This window comes from Carettochelys insculpta, chromosome 8 (genome assembly GCF_033958435.1).
Source record: "Carettochelys insculpta isolate YL-2023 chromosome 8, ASM3395843v1, whole genome shotgun sequence".
Lineage (NCBI taxonomy): Eukaryota > Metazoa > Chordata > Testudines > Carettochelyidae > Carettochelys > Carettochelys insculpta.
The window spans coordinates 58,395,571-58,413,270 of record NC_134144.1 but is presented as its reverse complement, the minus strand read 5'-3'; the positions used below and the strand labels follow the sequence as shown (position 1 = coordinate 58,413,270).

General features: G+C 44.9%; 1 protein-coding gene across 1 annotated transcript in view; it reads left to right on the top strand.

Annotated features, from left to right (window-relative positions):
• Window positions 1-298: 298 nt before the first annotated feature.
• Window positions 299-17,700, top strand: part of ACMSD (aminocarboxymuconate semialdehyde decarboxylase) — a 56,019-nt gene continuing 38,617 nt past the window's right edge. Inside the window, exons 1-2 of the mRNA XM_075001828.1 lie at window positions 299-427; window positions 14,458-14,502. Coding sequence (XP_074857929.1) covers window positions 371-427; window positions 14,458-14,502 — 102 coding nt within the window. The 5' untranslated portion in view covers window positions 299-370. The remainder of the gene's footprint in view (window positions 428-14,457; window positions 14,503-17,700) is intronic.

Below are 17,700 nucleotides of genomic sequence, written 5' to 3'. Positions count from 1 at the left end.
ATGTTTAAGTCTTGTTTTTTCTGTAATAATTTAACTTTTAAGTTTATAAACCAACTTTTTTTTCAGACTCTGAAGTAAAAATTCGATTTATACTGTATGTGTAAATACACAGCTTCATATCCCTCTCCAGTGGACAGTAATTTATGCAATAGAACTTTCTGAGAATCATTGACTTTACAGTACTTTGCCGTGCCCCTGGAACATTAGCTCCCTGATTGGTTGCTGTATGTAGACAACATGATAGGACAGTAGGTAAACTTAAATAACACCCTAAGTTAACAGCAGTCTGCTATGCCACGGAGTACAGTGAACTCAAAGTTAATTAGAAAACATCTTTCTAAAAGAGTAATTCTCGTGTGATCCTTCAGAGATGAAAATTGATATTCATAGTCACATTTTACCTGTGGAATGGCCTGATCTAAAAGAGGTAACAAAAGGTTAGACATTTGGTACAGCAATATCTATTGTTACCATTGTGGGTTCTAATTGCTTTATGAACATTTGGGGTTCTCTCTGATTTGGGGGAAGGGGGTGGTTAAGACATTCATCCTGCATTGCTTATTAAAGAAAAAACTCCTACTGAGTAAGGTGAGGCCATATTTCAAGACCCACTGTATTATTTTAAAGCAGTTCGAGTTTGTCTGTGTCTTCTAAATAATCCACATTAATTATGTAATTTGAAGTTCTGCGAAACAATGGCACTCTGCTGGTTGCTAAATTAAGTCGACTGGGTGGTTGCAGATTTCTGCAGTTTATATATTGCCTGCACAATCTAAATGTGCACTTTACAGATGTAAAAATGCTGAGATACTAATTGCATATTCTTAGTGAAACAGTTAATCTATTAGGGGAAGGTTTTTAAAGATGCAAAGAACGGTTAGGTGCCCAAATCCCGTTAACTTTAAATCTCCCCTTTAATCTGATTTGTATTCACATTTTCTTAAAACATGTAAAAGAAGTAATAAGCAAATAACTAATAACGAACAGGACTGAAATCACTCTGCAACTCAGCCTGCTTCCACTGAATTGCTGTTGATGGATACAGGATCACTCTCTTTGTTTGGCTAAAATTCTTTTCTTTTTCTATCTTTTGCTAGAACTTGTTAAGCCATTGGACAGATGCAGTACATTACATTCCAACTGAAAAACAGCATTAATAAATTCTAATACTGCTCAGAACAGAGGGAAAGTTGTATTGTTTGTTTTTAATATGTGAATTAGAGGTAATCTTAATTTTATCACCTATCAATATCGTAAATTCAGAGTCTTACTAAATCCAAAATTCATGGTCAGAACTAATTCCTCAAGCTCTGTGTTCCATATCTGCAAGCAGCCTTGGTGATATGGTAGGACCTAGGGCTGGAGGCAGAAGTATTGGTAACACATTTTTCACTATTTCTTAACCTCTCTTTGGCTGTGTCTACACTACAAAAATAACTTCAAAGTTGTACTTCAAAGTAAGCAACTTCAAAGTTGAGCGTCTACACACACCCTACTTTGAAGTTACACTTTGAAGTAGGGCACTACTCCATTCCCAGGAATGGAGCAAGGACTTCAAAGTTAACTTTGAAGTAAGGGAAAATGTGCGTAGACTCTCTGGTGGCTACTTCGAAGTAGCGCCTAACTTCAAAGTTAACTTCATAGTTCCTCGGGGAGACAAACCCTTTGTCTCACTCCCATCTGTAATATGGAGACATGGGTGCTCTGAGAATTCTCTGCTTAATATTTGCACAGAACTTTGAAAATGGAATGTGCTTTGGGTATCATTGTACTAATAATCTAACTCTGTTGGGCCGCGTCTACACGTGCATGCTACTTCGAAGTAGTGGCACCAACTTCGAAATAGCGCCCGTCACGGCTACACGTGTTGGGCGCTATTTCGAAGTTGAAATCGACGTTAGGCAGCGAGACGTTGAAGTCACTAACCCCATGAGGGGATGGGAATAGCGCCCTACTTCGAAGTTGAACGTCGAAGTAGGGCACGTGTAGCCGATCCGCGTCCCGCAACGTCGAAATAGCGGGGTCCACCATGGCGGCCATCAGCTGACGGGTTGAGAGACGCTCTCTCTCCAGCCCCTGCGGGGCTCTATGGTCACCGTGTGCAGCAGCCCTTAGCCCAGGGCTTCTGGCTACTGCTGCTGCAGCTGGGGATCCATGCTGCATGCACAGGGTCTGCAACCAGTTGTTGTCTCTGTGGATCTTGTGTTGTTTAGTGCAACTGTGTCTGGGAGGGGCCCTTTAAGGGAGCGGCTTGTTGTTGAGTCCGCCCTGTGACCCTGTCTGCAGTTCTTCCTGGCACCCTTGTTTCGATGTGTGCTACTTTGGTGTGTAGACGTTCCCTCGCAGCGCCTATTTCGATGTGGTGCTGCCCAACGTCGAAGTTGAACATCGACGTTGCCAGCCCTGGAGGACGTGTAGACGTTATTCATCGATGTCGCTACATCGAAATAAGCTATTTCGATGTAGCGTGCACGTGTAGACGTAGCCTTGATGTTATACACAGATTGTTTAATGTAAAAATATAGAGGTATCTATTTTAACTCAGATTGTAGAAGAGCCTTAACATTTTTATCCATTTTTAAAAATTTTGCAGAGAATGTAGAGAATTATTAAGGTCACTCATCAAAAAGTGGAGAATGAAACAAAGTAATTTCTGAAATTATTTTGTGATAAAACTGTGACTTTGTATGATTTGCTCCATTAAGCAAGTTGACTGTGGATGATTTTTAAAGTTCATATAGTATTTCAATTAGAAACGACAGAGCAGGTTAATTAAGAGAGAGGATGAGAACTGAATTAGCTGCTTTTCTTTGCACTGGCTGTTTTGAGACCCTTATTCCATTCTGTTTTTATAGCAGTTAGAACGAAGGGCTACTAGGCTTTTGTCTAGCAGTGACATAGAACCATTGGGTTCCATTGTGCCTATCTTTTGACTGCAAAAGAATCCTGTTATTTTAACCTGGCTGCTGGGCACCAGCCACAAGCTGAGGTTCTCTTTACACTGTGTATCTCTCTTTGTTCGGTACTCTGAGATTTCAATTTGTTCCTGATGACAGATTTCAAAAATAGTGTTCTGGAAGTTTGTAAGCTCTGTGTTTCTGTAAATGTTAACTGTTAGTGGTTGAAGATTAGTCAGAGAAAAACAAAAAACTGCAATTTATTGAGTAGCAATGGAAGCTGGAATTAAAAGCACATGTGACTATTTCCTTAAAACTGTCAGCAATAACAATGATACAGATAGAACTGATTGGAAGGTACATCAAACTCTTTCATATTCAACATTCTATACTCTGGAATGTCAAATAACTGGCATTTTCACCATAAGTAAATTTTAGTTATATTTTCCATAAGTACAGTATACTGAAAGTAAATACAAATAAACACAGCAAATACAGTATAAGTTTACAGTGTACAATACTACTGTTGTTGGAAAATAATTTGCATACATTTTTATTTGTTTCTTAATATCTAATCTTGTTTTCCTTTAGTGTTACGCATTACTAGGTATACCTATTATCCAGTAGTAGTAGTGGGCATCCTTCAGTCTACGTAGACTATAGATTGCGCCCTTCGTAGTTCCATTTGGGATCATCATTTGCAGCATTGACTGTGACTGTGAAGGCCCACACGAGAGTGACAGTCCTTCCTGCATCTGTTGCATGTGTAGTGGGTGTCTGGCAGGTCCTTACTGTGCTTTCTGTGGGCTCGCTTCTCCTCTGCTAGCTGTCTGATCCTCATCTCACCCTTCTGAAGGCCCTTGTGTAGTTCCTGCCTCCGTCTGCTGATATCATCTGCCAGCTCCTCCCAGCTCGATGTCTACCTCCCTGAGGTCCCTCTTGCAAACATCTTTGTAGCGCAATTGGGGGCGTCCGGGAGGTCTTTAGCCAGAGGCTAGCTCACCATACAGGATGTCTTTTGGGATCCTTCCATCATTCATCCTGTGGACGTGGCCAAGCCAGTGGAGCCGCCCCTGCCTGAGGAGGGTGTGCATGGTTAGGATTCCAGCTTGCTCAAGGACGGCAGTGTTGGACACGCTGTCCTTCCATGATATTCCAAGGATGCGCCTGAGGCAGTGCAAGTGGAAGACGATCAGCCTCTTTTCCTGGAGGGCATACAGGATCCAAGCCTCACTGCCATAAAGGAGGGCGCTGAGGATGCAGGCTCTGTAAACTTGCATTTTGATGTGGGTGTACAACTTGATGTTATACCACACTGTCTTGCTGAGTCTGGACAGAGTTATGGCTGCTTTTCCGATCCTCCTATTTAGCTCAGTCTCCAATGACAGGGTGTCAGTGATGGTGGACCCGAGGTAAACGAACTCGTGGGCGACTTCTAACGAATGGTTGTCAATGCTGATTGATGGAGGTTCAGCAATGTCCTGACCAAGTACATTTGTCCTCTTTAGGCTGATGGAAAGCCCAAAGTCCTTGCATGTTTTGGAGAACTGATCCAGCAGTTTCTGAAGCTGGTCTTCTGTGTGTGATACTACAGCAGCGTCATCTGCGAACAGCATATCTCTGATGAGGACTTCCCGCACCTTAGACATAGCTTTCAGCCTTGCAAGATTAAACAGTTTCCCATCAGATCTTGTGTGCAAAAAGATGCCCTCTGTTGAAGATCCAAAGGCGTGCTTCAGGAGGAGCGCAAAGATCTTGAACAATGACAGAGCAAGGACGCATCCTTGTTTGACACCGCTCCTGATGCTGAAAATATCCAATAATGTGCCGTCATATTGGATGGTTCCTCTCATGTCTTCGTGGAAAGACTGGATCATCTTGAGTAAACGTGGAGGACAGCCTATCTTGTGGAGCAGTTTGAACAGTCCATCCCTGCTGACCAAGTCGAAGGCCTTGGTCAGGTTGATGAAGGCAATATAGAGCGGCTTCTTCTGCTCCCTGCATTTCTCCTGCAGCTGCCTCAGAGAGAAGACCATGTCAACGGTAGACCTCTCTGCGTGGAATCCACACTGTGATTCAAGATACACCTTCTCAGCAATCTTCTGGAGTCTGCCGAGGATGACACGAGCGAACAGTTTACCAGTGACGCTTACGAGGGAGATTCCACTGTAATTGCTGCAGTCGCTTCTGTCTCCTTTGTTCTTATACAAGGTTACAATGTTAGCGTCGCGCATATCCTGTGGAACCTCTCCCTCTCTCCAGCACAGGCACAGTAGCTCATGTAGGGGTTCCAGGAGGGTGTCCGTGGCATGCTTGATTACCTCTGGTGGTATAGCATCCTGGCCCTGGGCCTTTCCTACTGCAGTGCTGTCATGGTTTTCTTCAGTTCATCCACAGTTGGTTCCTGGTCCAGTTTGTCCATTACCGGTAGGAGCTCAACGGCATTGAGGGCTGTATCAACCACAATGTTCTCACATGAGTACAGTTCGGAGTAGTGCTCGACCCAGCGCTCCATCTGTTTGGCTTTCTCAGTGATGACTTCACCAGATTTGGATTTCAGAGGTGCCATCCTGTTCTGGGTGTGTCCTAATGCTTTCTTGATGCCCTCGTACATTCCCCTGAGATTACCAGAGTCAGCACTGGTCTGGATGCTGCTGCATAGCTTGAGCCAGGAGTTGTTGGCACAGCACCTGGCTGTCTGCTGTACTGTTTTTCTGGCTGCTCTGAGTGGTTGCAGGGTACTCGGGCTCGGTGAGCGTTTTTGCTCCAGGAGTTCAGTACGCTTCTTTTCGATGGCTGGCATCATCTCATCAGAGTTAGCTTCAACCCAGTCATTTGTGTTTCTAGCTCTTCTTCCAAACACCGACAAGGCCATGTTGTAAATTGTATCCCTCAGATGCTGCCATCTGGATGTCACATCGGCACCCCCAGGGCTCCTGTGCAGATTCACCTTGAGAATCTGAACTTTTCGGCTCTCTCTGAGTTTGCCATCTTTCTAGCATCAATGCGGGACCTTCCAGTTGGTTTAGTGTGGTACAGCTTCTTGGGTCTCACCTTGAGTTTGGAGCCAACTAGCAAGTGATCTGTATCACAGTCAGCACGACGATAGCTGCGTGTCAGAAGGACATTTTTGAGGTTATCACGTCTAGTGATCATGGAATCATAGAATCATAGAACGCTAGGACTGGAAGGTACCTCGAGAGGCCATCAAGTCCAGCCCCCTGCCCCAATGGCAGGACCAAGTACTATCTAAACCATCCCTGATAGATAGCTATATAACCTGTTCTTAAATATCTCCAGCAATGGAGATTCCACAGCCTCCCTTGGCAATTTATTCCACGGTTTGACCACCCTGACAGCTAGGAACTTTTTCCTAATGTCCAACCTAAACCTCCCTTGCTGCAGTTTAAGCCCGTTGCCTCTTGTTCTATCCTCAGAGGCCAAGAAGAACAAGTTTTCGCCTTCCTCCTTATGGCTCCCTTTTAGATACCTGAAAACTGCTATCATGCCTCCCCTCAATCTTCTCTTTTCCAAACTAAACAAGCCCAATTCTTTCAACCTTTTTTCATAGGTCACATTCTCTAGACCTTTAATCATTCTTGTCACTCTTTTCTGGACCCTCTCTAGTTTCTCCACATCTTTTTTGAACTGTGGTGCCCAGAACTGGACACAATACTCCAGCTGAGGCCTTACCAGTGCAGAGTAGAGCGGAAGAATGACTTCTCGTGTCTTGTTCACAACACACCTGTTAATGCACCCCAGAATCATGTTTGCTTTTTTTTGCAACAGCATCACACTGTTGACTCATAGTTAGCTTGTGGTCCGCTATAATCCCTAGATCCCCTTTCTGCTGTAGTCGTTCCTAGACAGTCTCTCCCCATTCTGTATGTGCGAAACTGATTGTTCCTTCCTAAGTGGAGCACTTTGCATTTGTCCTTAAAACTTCATCCTGTTTACCTCAGACCATTTCTCCAATTTATCCAGATCATTTTGAATTATGACCCTATCCTCCAAAGCAGTTGCAACCCCTCCCAGCTTGGTATCATCTGCAAACTTAATAAGCCTACTTTCTATGCCAATATCTAAATCATTGATGAATACATTGAACAGAACCGGTCCTAACACAGACCCCAGCGGAACCCCACTTGTTATACTTTTCCATCAGGATTGAGAACCATTAAGAACTACTCTCTGGGTATGGTTATCCAGCCAGTTATGCACCCACCTTATAGTAGCCTCATCTAAATTGTATTTGCCTAGTTTTTTGATAAGAATATCATGAGAGATCGTACCAAATGCTTTACTAAAGTCTAGGTATACCACATCTACCACTTCTCCCCTACCCACAAGGCTCATTATCCTATCAAAGAAAGCTATCAGATTAGTTTGACAAGCTTTATTCTTTACAAACCCATGCTGGCTGTTTCTTATTACCTTACCACCTTCCAAGTGCTTGCAAATGATTTCTTTAATTACCTGCTCCATTATCTTTCCTGGCACAGAAGTTAAGCTGACTGGCCTGTAGTTTCCTGGGTTATTCTTATTCCCCTTTTTGTAGATGGGCACTATATTTGCCCTTTTCCAGTCTTCTGGAATCTATCCTGTCTCCCATGATTTTCCAAAGATGATAAATAAAGGCTCAGATACCTCCTCTATCAGCTCCTTGAGTATTCTAGGGTGCCTTTCGTCAGGCCCTGGTGACTTGCAGACATCTAATTTTCTTAAGTGATTTTTAACTTGTTCTATTTTTATTTCAACTTCTAACCCTACCCCTTTCCCACTAGCATTCACTGTGTTCAGCATTCCTTCACGTCTAGTTGATGCCAGTGTTTCGAGCGTGGGTGTCTCCATGACACTGTGGTGTGGCTTGGTTTGGAAAAATGTGTTTGTGATGCGCAGATTGTGGCATGTGCTAAGTTCGAGAAGACGCTGTCCGTTTTCATTCATTTTTCCCACACCAAAGTGGCCTAAGCAGGAAGGCCATGAGTCACAATCGGCTCCAACTCTTGCATTGAATTCACCCAAAATGTACAGTTGTTCGTGAGCAGGTATTTGCGCTATGGCAGCACTAAGCACGTCATAGAACTTGTCTTTTACTTCTGGTGTGGTGTGCAGGTTTGGAGCGTAAGTGCTGATCAGGTGGACAGGACCGGCGCAAGTTTGAAGTATGACCTGAAGGAGTCTTTCTGATCTACCTATGACTAATTCCACCATTTGTAGAAGGGTGTTTCTGATGGTAAAGCCAACACCATGCTCCCTGGGTTCATCTTGGGCTTTACCCTCCCAGAAAAAGGTGTAGTCCTTTTCCTTTGGAGATCCCGAATCTGCAAGTCTCGTCTCTTGCAGAGCAGTAATGTCAGCTTGGAGCCTCTTCAGTTCCTCATTGACGACAGCAGTCTTTTAGGTGTCGCTGATGTCCTGAAGATCTTCAGTCAAACCGGTCAGCATGGTCGGCACATTCCAGCAAGCAAGCTTAAAACTTTGATGGTTTCCTTTTCTTGTTGATTTTCTTATTGGTTTGCCTGGTGCTCAAATTTCAGTCACTTATCAGGTTTGGGAAGCTTAAGCCTCACACACCCAGTGAGGCAGGTGAACTGTGGCGGGACAGTACGTTACTGGCTGGGGGCTGCCCAGCTTGAGGCAGACGGTGACTGTCCAGTGAGATTCAATGATCTCTCCCCCTGTCGAAGGCAACCCCTGGCGCTCATTCTCTGCGCCAATCGAGCAAGAGCTTATAACCGGTATCTGTTACCTCCTGTGTTGATTCAATGCTGTTAAGCGATGCTGGAGTACCTTTCCAGGTGCGAGCCTGGGCAATTTTTTTTTGGGACCCTGAGCTGCCCAGATGCCAGTGTCCCCCTCTCGGCTTTACCGATATAGTCCAAAGGAGAGGATAACCTCTACATTTGGTACCAGCTCAGCTGCAGGAGTTGCTGGGTCAATGCCAGAAGTTGGCACAGAACCGCCTTAGGACTCCCCTCCAGATTTTCTGTCAGGGTTTACTCCCTTAGTCTTGCTCCTTCCCAGGATAACCCACAAGGCAGTGGGGCATGGAGAATGTGGGTAACGATCCCACTACCTCTTGCAACTCCCTGGCACCATGTGTCCCCATAGCTCCCCGTGGCCTGATGACCTCCTCACCTCCCCAGGACCCTCCTTCCCAACCCTCTGCCTCCCATCACCTACCAACACCCCCAGATTCCCCCCTCCCCGCCCCCTTGCCCCCCATCCACTCCCATGTCCCCCCACCTCACCACACTGCCCCCCATCAGCTCTCATCACCCCCAGATCCCCCCTCCCCCGGCCTCTCCGCATCCGGCTGTGCACTGCTGCAGCCCCACATCCTCCAGGAAGATGCCGATCTCTCGGCCCAGCTGCACCCTGGGTCCCTGCCAAAGCTTTCAACTCTCCTTCTGGCTGCAGCTGCCCCCGGAGCCCCACGGAGCTGCTGCAGGCCACGTGTGCAGGGATCGCAGGACTGGGCCTGAAAGCCCAGGCAATCTGAGCTGGGCATGCCACCACCAGCCTCCGTGGGCACCGACATCTGCACAGCCGTACCACACGCCCCCAAACCACATGTCCACCACCGACACCCCTTGTTCTCGCCCCCCGCCCCCCAAGCTCCCCCAAGCCCACCTGCATCCCGTTGCCCGCACTGCACCCTGGAGGCAGCGGGTCCCTCAGCTCCAGCCAGCAGTTGGGAACGCTGCCGCCATCGCCATCTAGCCACCCCTTACCCGTGTAGAAGTAACTAGCTCCCGCTAAGCTCCCCCTCTAAACTCCCCTCTCAAAACTCGCTCCTGATAGCAACCACCCTGTTTGCAAGCTCCCTGGTCGCTTGCCAGCAGGGTTTAAAAAGCTCTGGCCTTCCTAAGAGCCCCTCCCTCTGACTACCACTCAGCCAATCAGCACGCAGAGTTTAGATTTCAAGCCTAATCAAGGCTAACAGCTTCCGACCGCCATCCTGAGCACACGGCCTTTCAAACAAACAGACAGCTCAGCACGCCAAACACCAAACAAACAGAAAAACACAGGCCCAGAACCCTCAAACCCAGACACCCACACACTCCAGAGAGCCACTTACCTGAAGATGCTGTAGTTTGCCCCCTCCTTCCCCAGAAGAGCCCCTCTCAAAACTCCCTCCTGTTAGCAACCACCCTGTTTGCAAGCACCCCTGTCACAAGCTCCAAGCTATTATCCAGAATATTTGAATATCCAGCAACATCCCGGTCCCAGGGCTACCAGATATGAAAGAGTTTGCTGTAACGTGTTTTCTGATCCATTCATACATGTAGGGCTGTCTTATAATTTTTAAATAGTTGGCATCAGAAGTACAGGTTCAACCTCCCTGGTCCACCACCCTTGTGACCTGAGCGTTCCCAGACCAGGGACTTTGCTGGACAAGAGGTGGTTAATTCTGCCTCCTTGCTGGCCTCAGTCCCTGCCCTTGGGCTCCCCACCCAAGGATTCCCATCCACCTCTCCCTCCCCGCAGACTCCCTAGCCACCAGCTCCCAACCCCAGCCACCTCTCCCCAGGCGCAGCTTCCTCAAGCCATAGCTTCCTGCCCAACCCCAGCCACAGATTTTCACAGCTGCGGCTTACTGTGCAGCCCTGGCTGTGGATTCTTGGGGCCATGGCTTCCTGCCCAGCCCTGGGAATGAGCCGCCAAGGGCCACTACTCCCTTGTCAGGGGATTTCCACACAGCCTCTGCCATGGCTTCCCGCCCAGCCACTGCTCCTCTGCCTGGGCTGCCAGCTTACCAGCCCAGGCCACTGCTCCCTGCTGCTGCTCCCAGTCAAGGCTCCCTGGCTGATGTTGGTTCTCATCCTTGCCATCTGACTAGCTGTGGCTGCCCTGTCCTGGGCTCCTGCTGCTTGTCTGGCCCAGCCCCGGAAACTCTAGTCCTGCATGATCCATGGTCCTGCCAGATGACAGATGTTGACAGATGAGAGAATGCCAGATTCAGGGGTTTTAATCTGTACTGAATCTTGAACCTAAGATAATAGAAAGGTTTGCATTGGGTTTGCTCACCTGTGAACTTGGAAACCTACAACATATAAAAATAACAGAATAATTGAAATGTAGGGCTGCAGAAGAGGTCCTCTAGCCTAGTCCCTAGTGCTGAGCCAGGACCAAGTCTACATAAACAGTCATTAGGACCTTAGCACCTTTTTTAGTAACAAAAGTGAGACTTGGTTTTAAAATACTTTTTAAGCAAATTTACTATAAACAAAAATTGCCAAGATCTTGATTATAATCTTGAAAATGAAGGAGCTTTGAGGTGAAAATATGGGATTTCACCTATGTTCTCTGACAATAAGAAGTGTCTAACAATATATTTCTGTTATATAGAAGCTTTTCATAAATCACTGGAGATTCTGACTATTCCACAGAATAGCTGTTGACCACATAATTTCAAAACCTGTAATTTAAAAATCTGAATGAAAATAAGCCTCTGGTGGGTTTTTCATTTTTAATTCAAAGAATTTTAAACCTCTTTGGGAGACTCAGTGAACATCTAACTTACGTCTTTAAAGCCTGGCTCTCTTGATTAAATATTAATAGGTAGAAGAAAGTGACCTTCAGTCTTGCAGCTGAATCATAGAAGCTGAAAGGCAGAATCAATACTTCTTCATGGTAGTGATTAACCACTTGCAGTTTGCTAGTATCTTTAAAATGTACTGGAATATTTTTCATTTTCCTTCACATACTTCATTTGGTTGTTGTTTCTGTCTTTAAATACTATTCTGTATGTACCTATCCAAGGTACTTAACCATTTGCCACCTCTAAGCATGTGTCTAGTAGTAGTAGTAGGCATCCTTCAGTCTGCATAGACTATGGATCGCGCCCTTTATAGTTTCAACTGAGGACTTTATTTACAGTGTCTACTGTGACTATGAAGACCCACACGAGAGTGACAGTCCTTGCTGCATCTCTTGCAGATGTGGTGGGTGTCTGGCAAGTCCTTAGTGTGCTTTCTGTGCACTCGCTTCTCCTCTGCTAGCTGTCTGATCCTCATCTCGCCCTTCTGAAGGCCCTTGTGTAACCCCTGCCTCCATCTGCTGAGGTCGTCTGCTAGTTCTTCCCAGTTGTCCAGCTCGCTGTCTACCTCTCTGAGGTCTCTCTTGCAGACATCTTTGTAGCGCAACTGGGGGCGTCCGGGAGGTCTTTTGCCAGAGGCTAGCTCACCATACAGGATGTCTTTTGGAATCCTTCCATCATTCATCCTGTGGACGTTGCCAAGCCAGCGGAGCCGACTCTGCCTGAGGAGGGTGTGCATGGTTGGGATTCCAGCTTGCTCAAGGACGGCAGTGTTGGTCACTCTGTCCTTCCATGATATTCCAAGGATGCTGCCTCAGGCAAGCATGTGTCTGGCATTTTAAAATCAATGTTTACACACATACTTAGGTCTCTTACTGAACCAGAGGCTAAAGGCTCAATCCTGCAAGTGTAATAAACTAATCCAGCAAAATAGTCAGTCAAGCACACATTTAAAGTTAGGCATCTGGGTAGTTCCACTGAAGTTAAAGGACCTATTTACGTACTTAAAACTAAACATATTCTTAGTGTTTTGCTGGGCCACAGAATGATCAGCACCTTGAAGGGCTGGGTGCTCAAGAGGATTATCCTGTGAAACTCTGAGCTTTTTCTACAAAGTACTGAACACCCTCAGGTCAGCACCTTCCCGGATCCAGCTGTCAGCAATTTAAAATAATTTTTGCCATTAAAATTAAGGAAAGCATGCTAAACTCACGCACAAAGCACAGCTCTTGCTCCTACAATAATTGTACAAATTCACTAGCAGATCTCACTGGCACTATATGGTAATTGACTACACTCCAAAAACAATGCACCATGTTTGGAAACCCCTATCATATTTCCAAGCACATCTAATCAAGTACTGCTACTATTTTATATCTCTATTGCATAGTTAACTGTCCTGTTAAATTCATTCTTTAACCATTTTATTAACTTATTCCAAAGGGGAAGCTGGCAATTCTCAGATGTTATTGCCTGTTCTTCATATGTATTTAGAGCTTCAAGAAGCTTTCTTCAGATCCAGGGTATTTAACTGAGATTTTCAGGTGAAAAATCTCTTAATTTACCTAATTGATTCTTCCATATATGCATCTTTGAAACAGAAAACACACAGTGCAGTTGAAGATAACAGAGTGCTGGGTAGATAGCTACTTGGATGCTAAATGAGTGCATGTGTAAGATTATGTAGATGAAGTACAGCTACAAAGCTGCATGTAAAGCTCACCACATACGGCATAGTTTCTCACAAACATCGATGTATATATCCTGTGTTAGATCATTAGCTGATGTAAATCAGTGTAGTTCCACCCTATTCGGTGAAGTGATGCTAATTAACCCCAGCTGAGATCCTGAAAAATGTGGACTATAAGTATGTAAGTGTACGACACATCCCAGCTGCCTTTCATCACATGAAACAGTCTTGCATTTGACAGCTAAAAGAAGATGTGGTTTTGCATCCTCTTTTCACTAGTAGAGGTCTAAAAGGATATTAACAATGAAATTGAATCACAGAAATTCAAGAAGTCAGTAGAAAACACTCTTAAAGGCATGAATCTGTCTTAACTACTTCTTAGCTGACTGAGCAAGAAACAATAGTAACTATAGGTCATGTCTACGAAAAAGCTATTGTCTTTCCCATAGTGGAGCAGTGGATATTTTGTTTTATTATTTTATTCCAGTCCAGGGAAGCCAACAACCTCTCTGGGTCCCTGGGCAAGGTTAGGGGGCAGCTTCACACTCCTGGAATGGGCAGGGTCTTGGGCAGAAGGGGTGGGGCTGGGGCAGCCAGCCCTCAGCACTGCCTATACTGTGGCACGCTCTGCCCTCAGTGCTGCCTGGAGCACACCATGTGGTGCTCCAGCGGCAATTTAAAGGGCTTGGGACTCTGGTCACCACTGCTGCCATAGTAGCAGTGGCAGTTGCCAGGAGTCCCAGGCCCTTTTCCATCACCAGGTCTGAGGCAGTTGCCCCCTTTGCCACTCAGTAGGGCCGTGTCTACACGTGCCCCAAACTTCGAAATGGCCACGCAAATGGCCATTTCGAAGTTTACTAATGAAGTGCTGAAATGCATATTCAGCGCTTCATTAGCATGCGGGCTGCTGCAGGGCTTCAAAATTGACGTGCCTTGCAGCCGCGCGGCGCGTCCAGACGGGGCTCCTTTTTGAAAGGACCCCGCCTACTTCAAAGTCCCCTTATTCCCATGAGCTCATTTGCGTGGCCATTTGCATGGCCATTTCGAAGTTTGGGGCACGTGTAGACGTAGCCTAGGTGAGCCTGTTTTAGGCCTTCTGCACCACTACCTTTCTGTGTGGTTTTGAGTTTCTTTCTTGCCTCTTGCTTTCCTCTCTTCTGTGTTTTTTCTGGGTCTGCACAGGGAGGTGCTGCTATTTGGGAGAGAAGGTTTTACCACAAGATTCATCTTACACTTGGATCTGACTAGCTGCAGAACCAAAGCCTTTGACTTTTTTTATGCCATAGCACTATCTGATCACTGGCCTTCTCTTCCTTCCTTCACAGAGATATGGTTATGGCGGATGGGTTCAACTGGACCACCATTGCAAGGTATACTGGGTCACATTCCCTAGAGCAGGGATGCGTAAAGTGGGGGGCAGGCTCCCTTAGAGGGGCATGAAATTTTATAACTGGGGGCTACAGCATCATCAGCTGCTGGGTCTCAGGGTCCTCCATCTCATTAAAACTGTTCAAATATGTTATTGTTTATATGTATGTGTATTCACATTTATATACTGATTAATAAAATTTTTACATTCTACATACTTATTTTCTTAAATGTGCAAAAGGGGTTTTATTCCACATGAACATAACCGACACTTCTGTCAGTTTGGATTACATTCAGTAGGTTGTGAAGGGCAGCTAATTGCAGGGACAAAAAGTAGGGCCCAATGTAAAAAGTTTGCTCTCCCCTGCCCTAGAGCATTATTGTGGCATCGGGCACCTTTTTCTGTTAAAAAGCAGAGTGCTAACAAGATTGATGGCCAATGTTTAACTTACAGTGTCATTAAGATATATCCTTTTACATAGCAAGATTATTCAACAGCAGAGACAAAAAGGTAAATATAGTTCAGTAACATGTTAAAAATAAACTCTTAAAAAGTTAAAGAGAAAGCAGCATTTTTCCTGCAAAGCAAAATTTCAAAGCTGTATTAAATCAGTATTCAGTTGTAAACTTTTGAAAGACCAGCCATAAAATTTTGTTCAGTTAGAAACATTTCAGAGTACTGAACAGCCTCCATTCACAAGGTGTTTGGAACTCTGAGATTTGACTGTATTCAAAATGGGTAGCTCTGAAAACCACAGATTTTAACAGGATGAGGGAACATAACATGGATCAGATTAAAAAATATTTCCATAGAATCATCAGTTTTAGAATTTAACCTAGAAATTAACCCAAACCTTCTGACATCATATAGCTGTCTAGAAGGAGAAGAAAACACAACTTGAACTATCATATTTTTGGAGAAGTTAAAGAACTACAACATCAAAGAACTTTCAAAAAGAAGAAAGAATAATTCATTCCTCAGCTTTATAACACGGACAGTAAAAACAGAACAAAGGTTTCAGTGGAAACAGGTTGCAGTCTCATGAGGCCATACTGTACACAGAGCTGTGTGCATAATTGATTTTTCAGTTCTGTGGCTAAAGCTGTCAGAGAAAGGTAATTCCATTTTCCAGAGAATTTTGTTATTTCAAAATCTAGTTATGTTTCAATTTTCATCAAAATCCCCAAATTCTTCCCAAATGAGTATGGAATTCGGAGGCAGCCCACTTTGTGGATGGCTGTTGACCATGGGAACCTGGGAATCCCAAACTTACAGGCAGGCAATCAAGTAGTCAGTTAGGCTCCAAAAAACTTGCTTAGCGAGGAGTGTTTTGTACCATTTCCTTCCTCATTTTGCACCTGCACCATTTTCGCTAGCTTCTCCTCATCTTCCTCAATGATAACTATATCATCCATGAAACTCAAGTTGTTAATTCTTATCCCATGTACCGCTATCCCTTCTACCTCTTCCTTGATCTTTGCCCATTGCTCTCTCTAGATGCATGATGAAGATACTCAGCGATATTGGATCTCCTTGTCTCGTACCTCTACTCATTCTAAACCAGCTTCCCAACTCTCTACATGTTCTCACTGCTGCCACCGCATTGTAACTGACATCCTTCAATAACCATATCAGTCTGGTAACCAGTCTGTATGACTCCAACACTGCCCAAGCCACTTTCTGATCTACACTGTCAAATGCCTTCTGAAAATCAGTGAAGCAAATGTACTTGCTTCTTTCATCGAGTTTTCTCCACTATCAATCTGAGTGCCAATATCTGCTGTATGATATTTCTATCTTTCCTGAACCTCACTTGCTCTTCCAGTAGATGTTCTTCTATCTGCAGTCTTAGTCTCGCCATCAGTATTATCATGAGCACCTTGCCTAGATGACTCACTAGGGCAATTGTTCTTTAGTTCTTGCACTCCCATGCACTTCCTTTCTTGTGTATTGTCACTAGCACGGGTCTTGCCCATTCCTTAGGTGCTTTCCCTTATTTCCATGCTATATTACATAGTCGGTGTATTTCCAAAATCATTCTTTCTCCACCATATTTAATCATCTCTCCTGCGATCTTATCATTTCCAGGGCTCTTGTTCTTTAGTCATTTCACTGCTCTTCCTACTTCCTCCTTCAAAATACCAGTCTCACACTCAATGCTCAATGGAAATCTCTTTCACTTCTTCAGTCAGTCTCTCTGAGACACTTGGGTCCAACTGTGCTTTGTATAGACTGGCGCAATATCTCGTCCATTGCTGCACAATCTTCTCCTTGTTCATGAGCACCTCTTCGTTCTCATCTTTGATCACCATCTGCTTTGGCTGCCACTTCCTATGCATGTTCCTAGTTATCATATACACTTCCCTGGCCTTACATTTGCTGTAATACCTCTCTGTATCTTCACACTGCTCCTCTAACCATTTTGCCTTATCCTTTCTGGCAACTTCCCTTACCTCATTGCATTTCACCCTACATTGCTGTTCTGCCCTCTCAGAAACATCCCTTCTGATCTCAGTGCTCTCTTCTCTTGGACCAACTCAGTGTCTCCTGCATAATCCACTTCTTATTGATCTTCTCTTCTTCCGGAACAGTCTGCTGAATTGCCTCTTCTATCACTGGGACTATCCCTTCGACTCTCTTATCTAGGTCTTTCTCTGTGGACACAGTCCTAATCTTCTCTTTGAGCACTACTTTGCACACATTCCCTATTTCTTCCTTGCCTAGCCTCATCATGTCTCTTCTTTTCTTAAGCTCTGCCATGAAGCCTTTAGGTGTTCCATGCCTGTCCTAAGCCTGGATAAAGGAGGTCAGATGAGTGACAATGCGCTGGCCATGAAACAACAATATGAATGAAATCTGATGCCAGTACAACTAAATATAAAAGATGCCAGCTTGGACATCACCTGAATAAACAAGATCTGCGACACCAATCGAGTGATCAGGGTTGAGTCAATCAGTTAGTTACCCAAAGAAAGTAACAACTAACACATAATATCAATTGGAACATGGAACGTTCGAACACTGTGGGTGACTGGAAAATGAGAGCTGTTGCAGAAGGAGATGGAGAGATACCAATGCTATATACCTGGGCTGGTGATGTGTTGGATGGCATCAGGAGAGATGTGTGTCTGCAAACTTATTTAGTTAGGGAATGAAACACAGCATGAAGCAGTAGTCAGATTCCTTCTTAGCAAAAGAG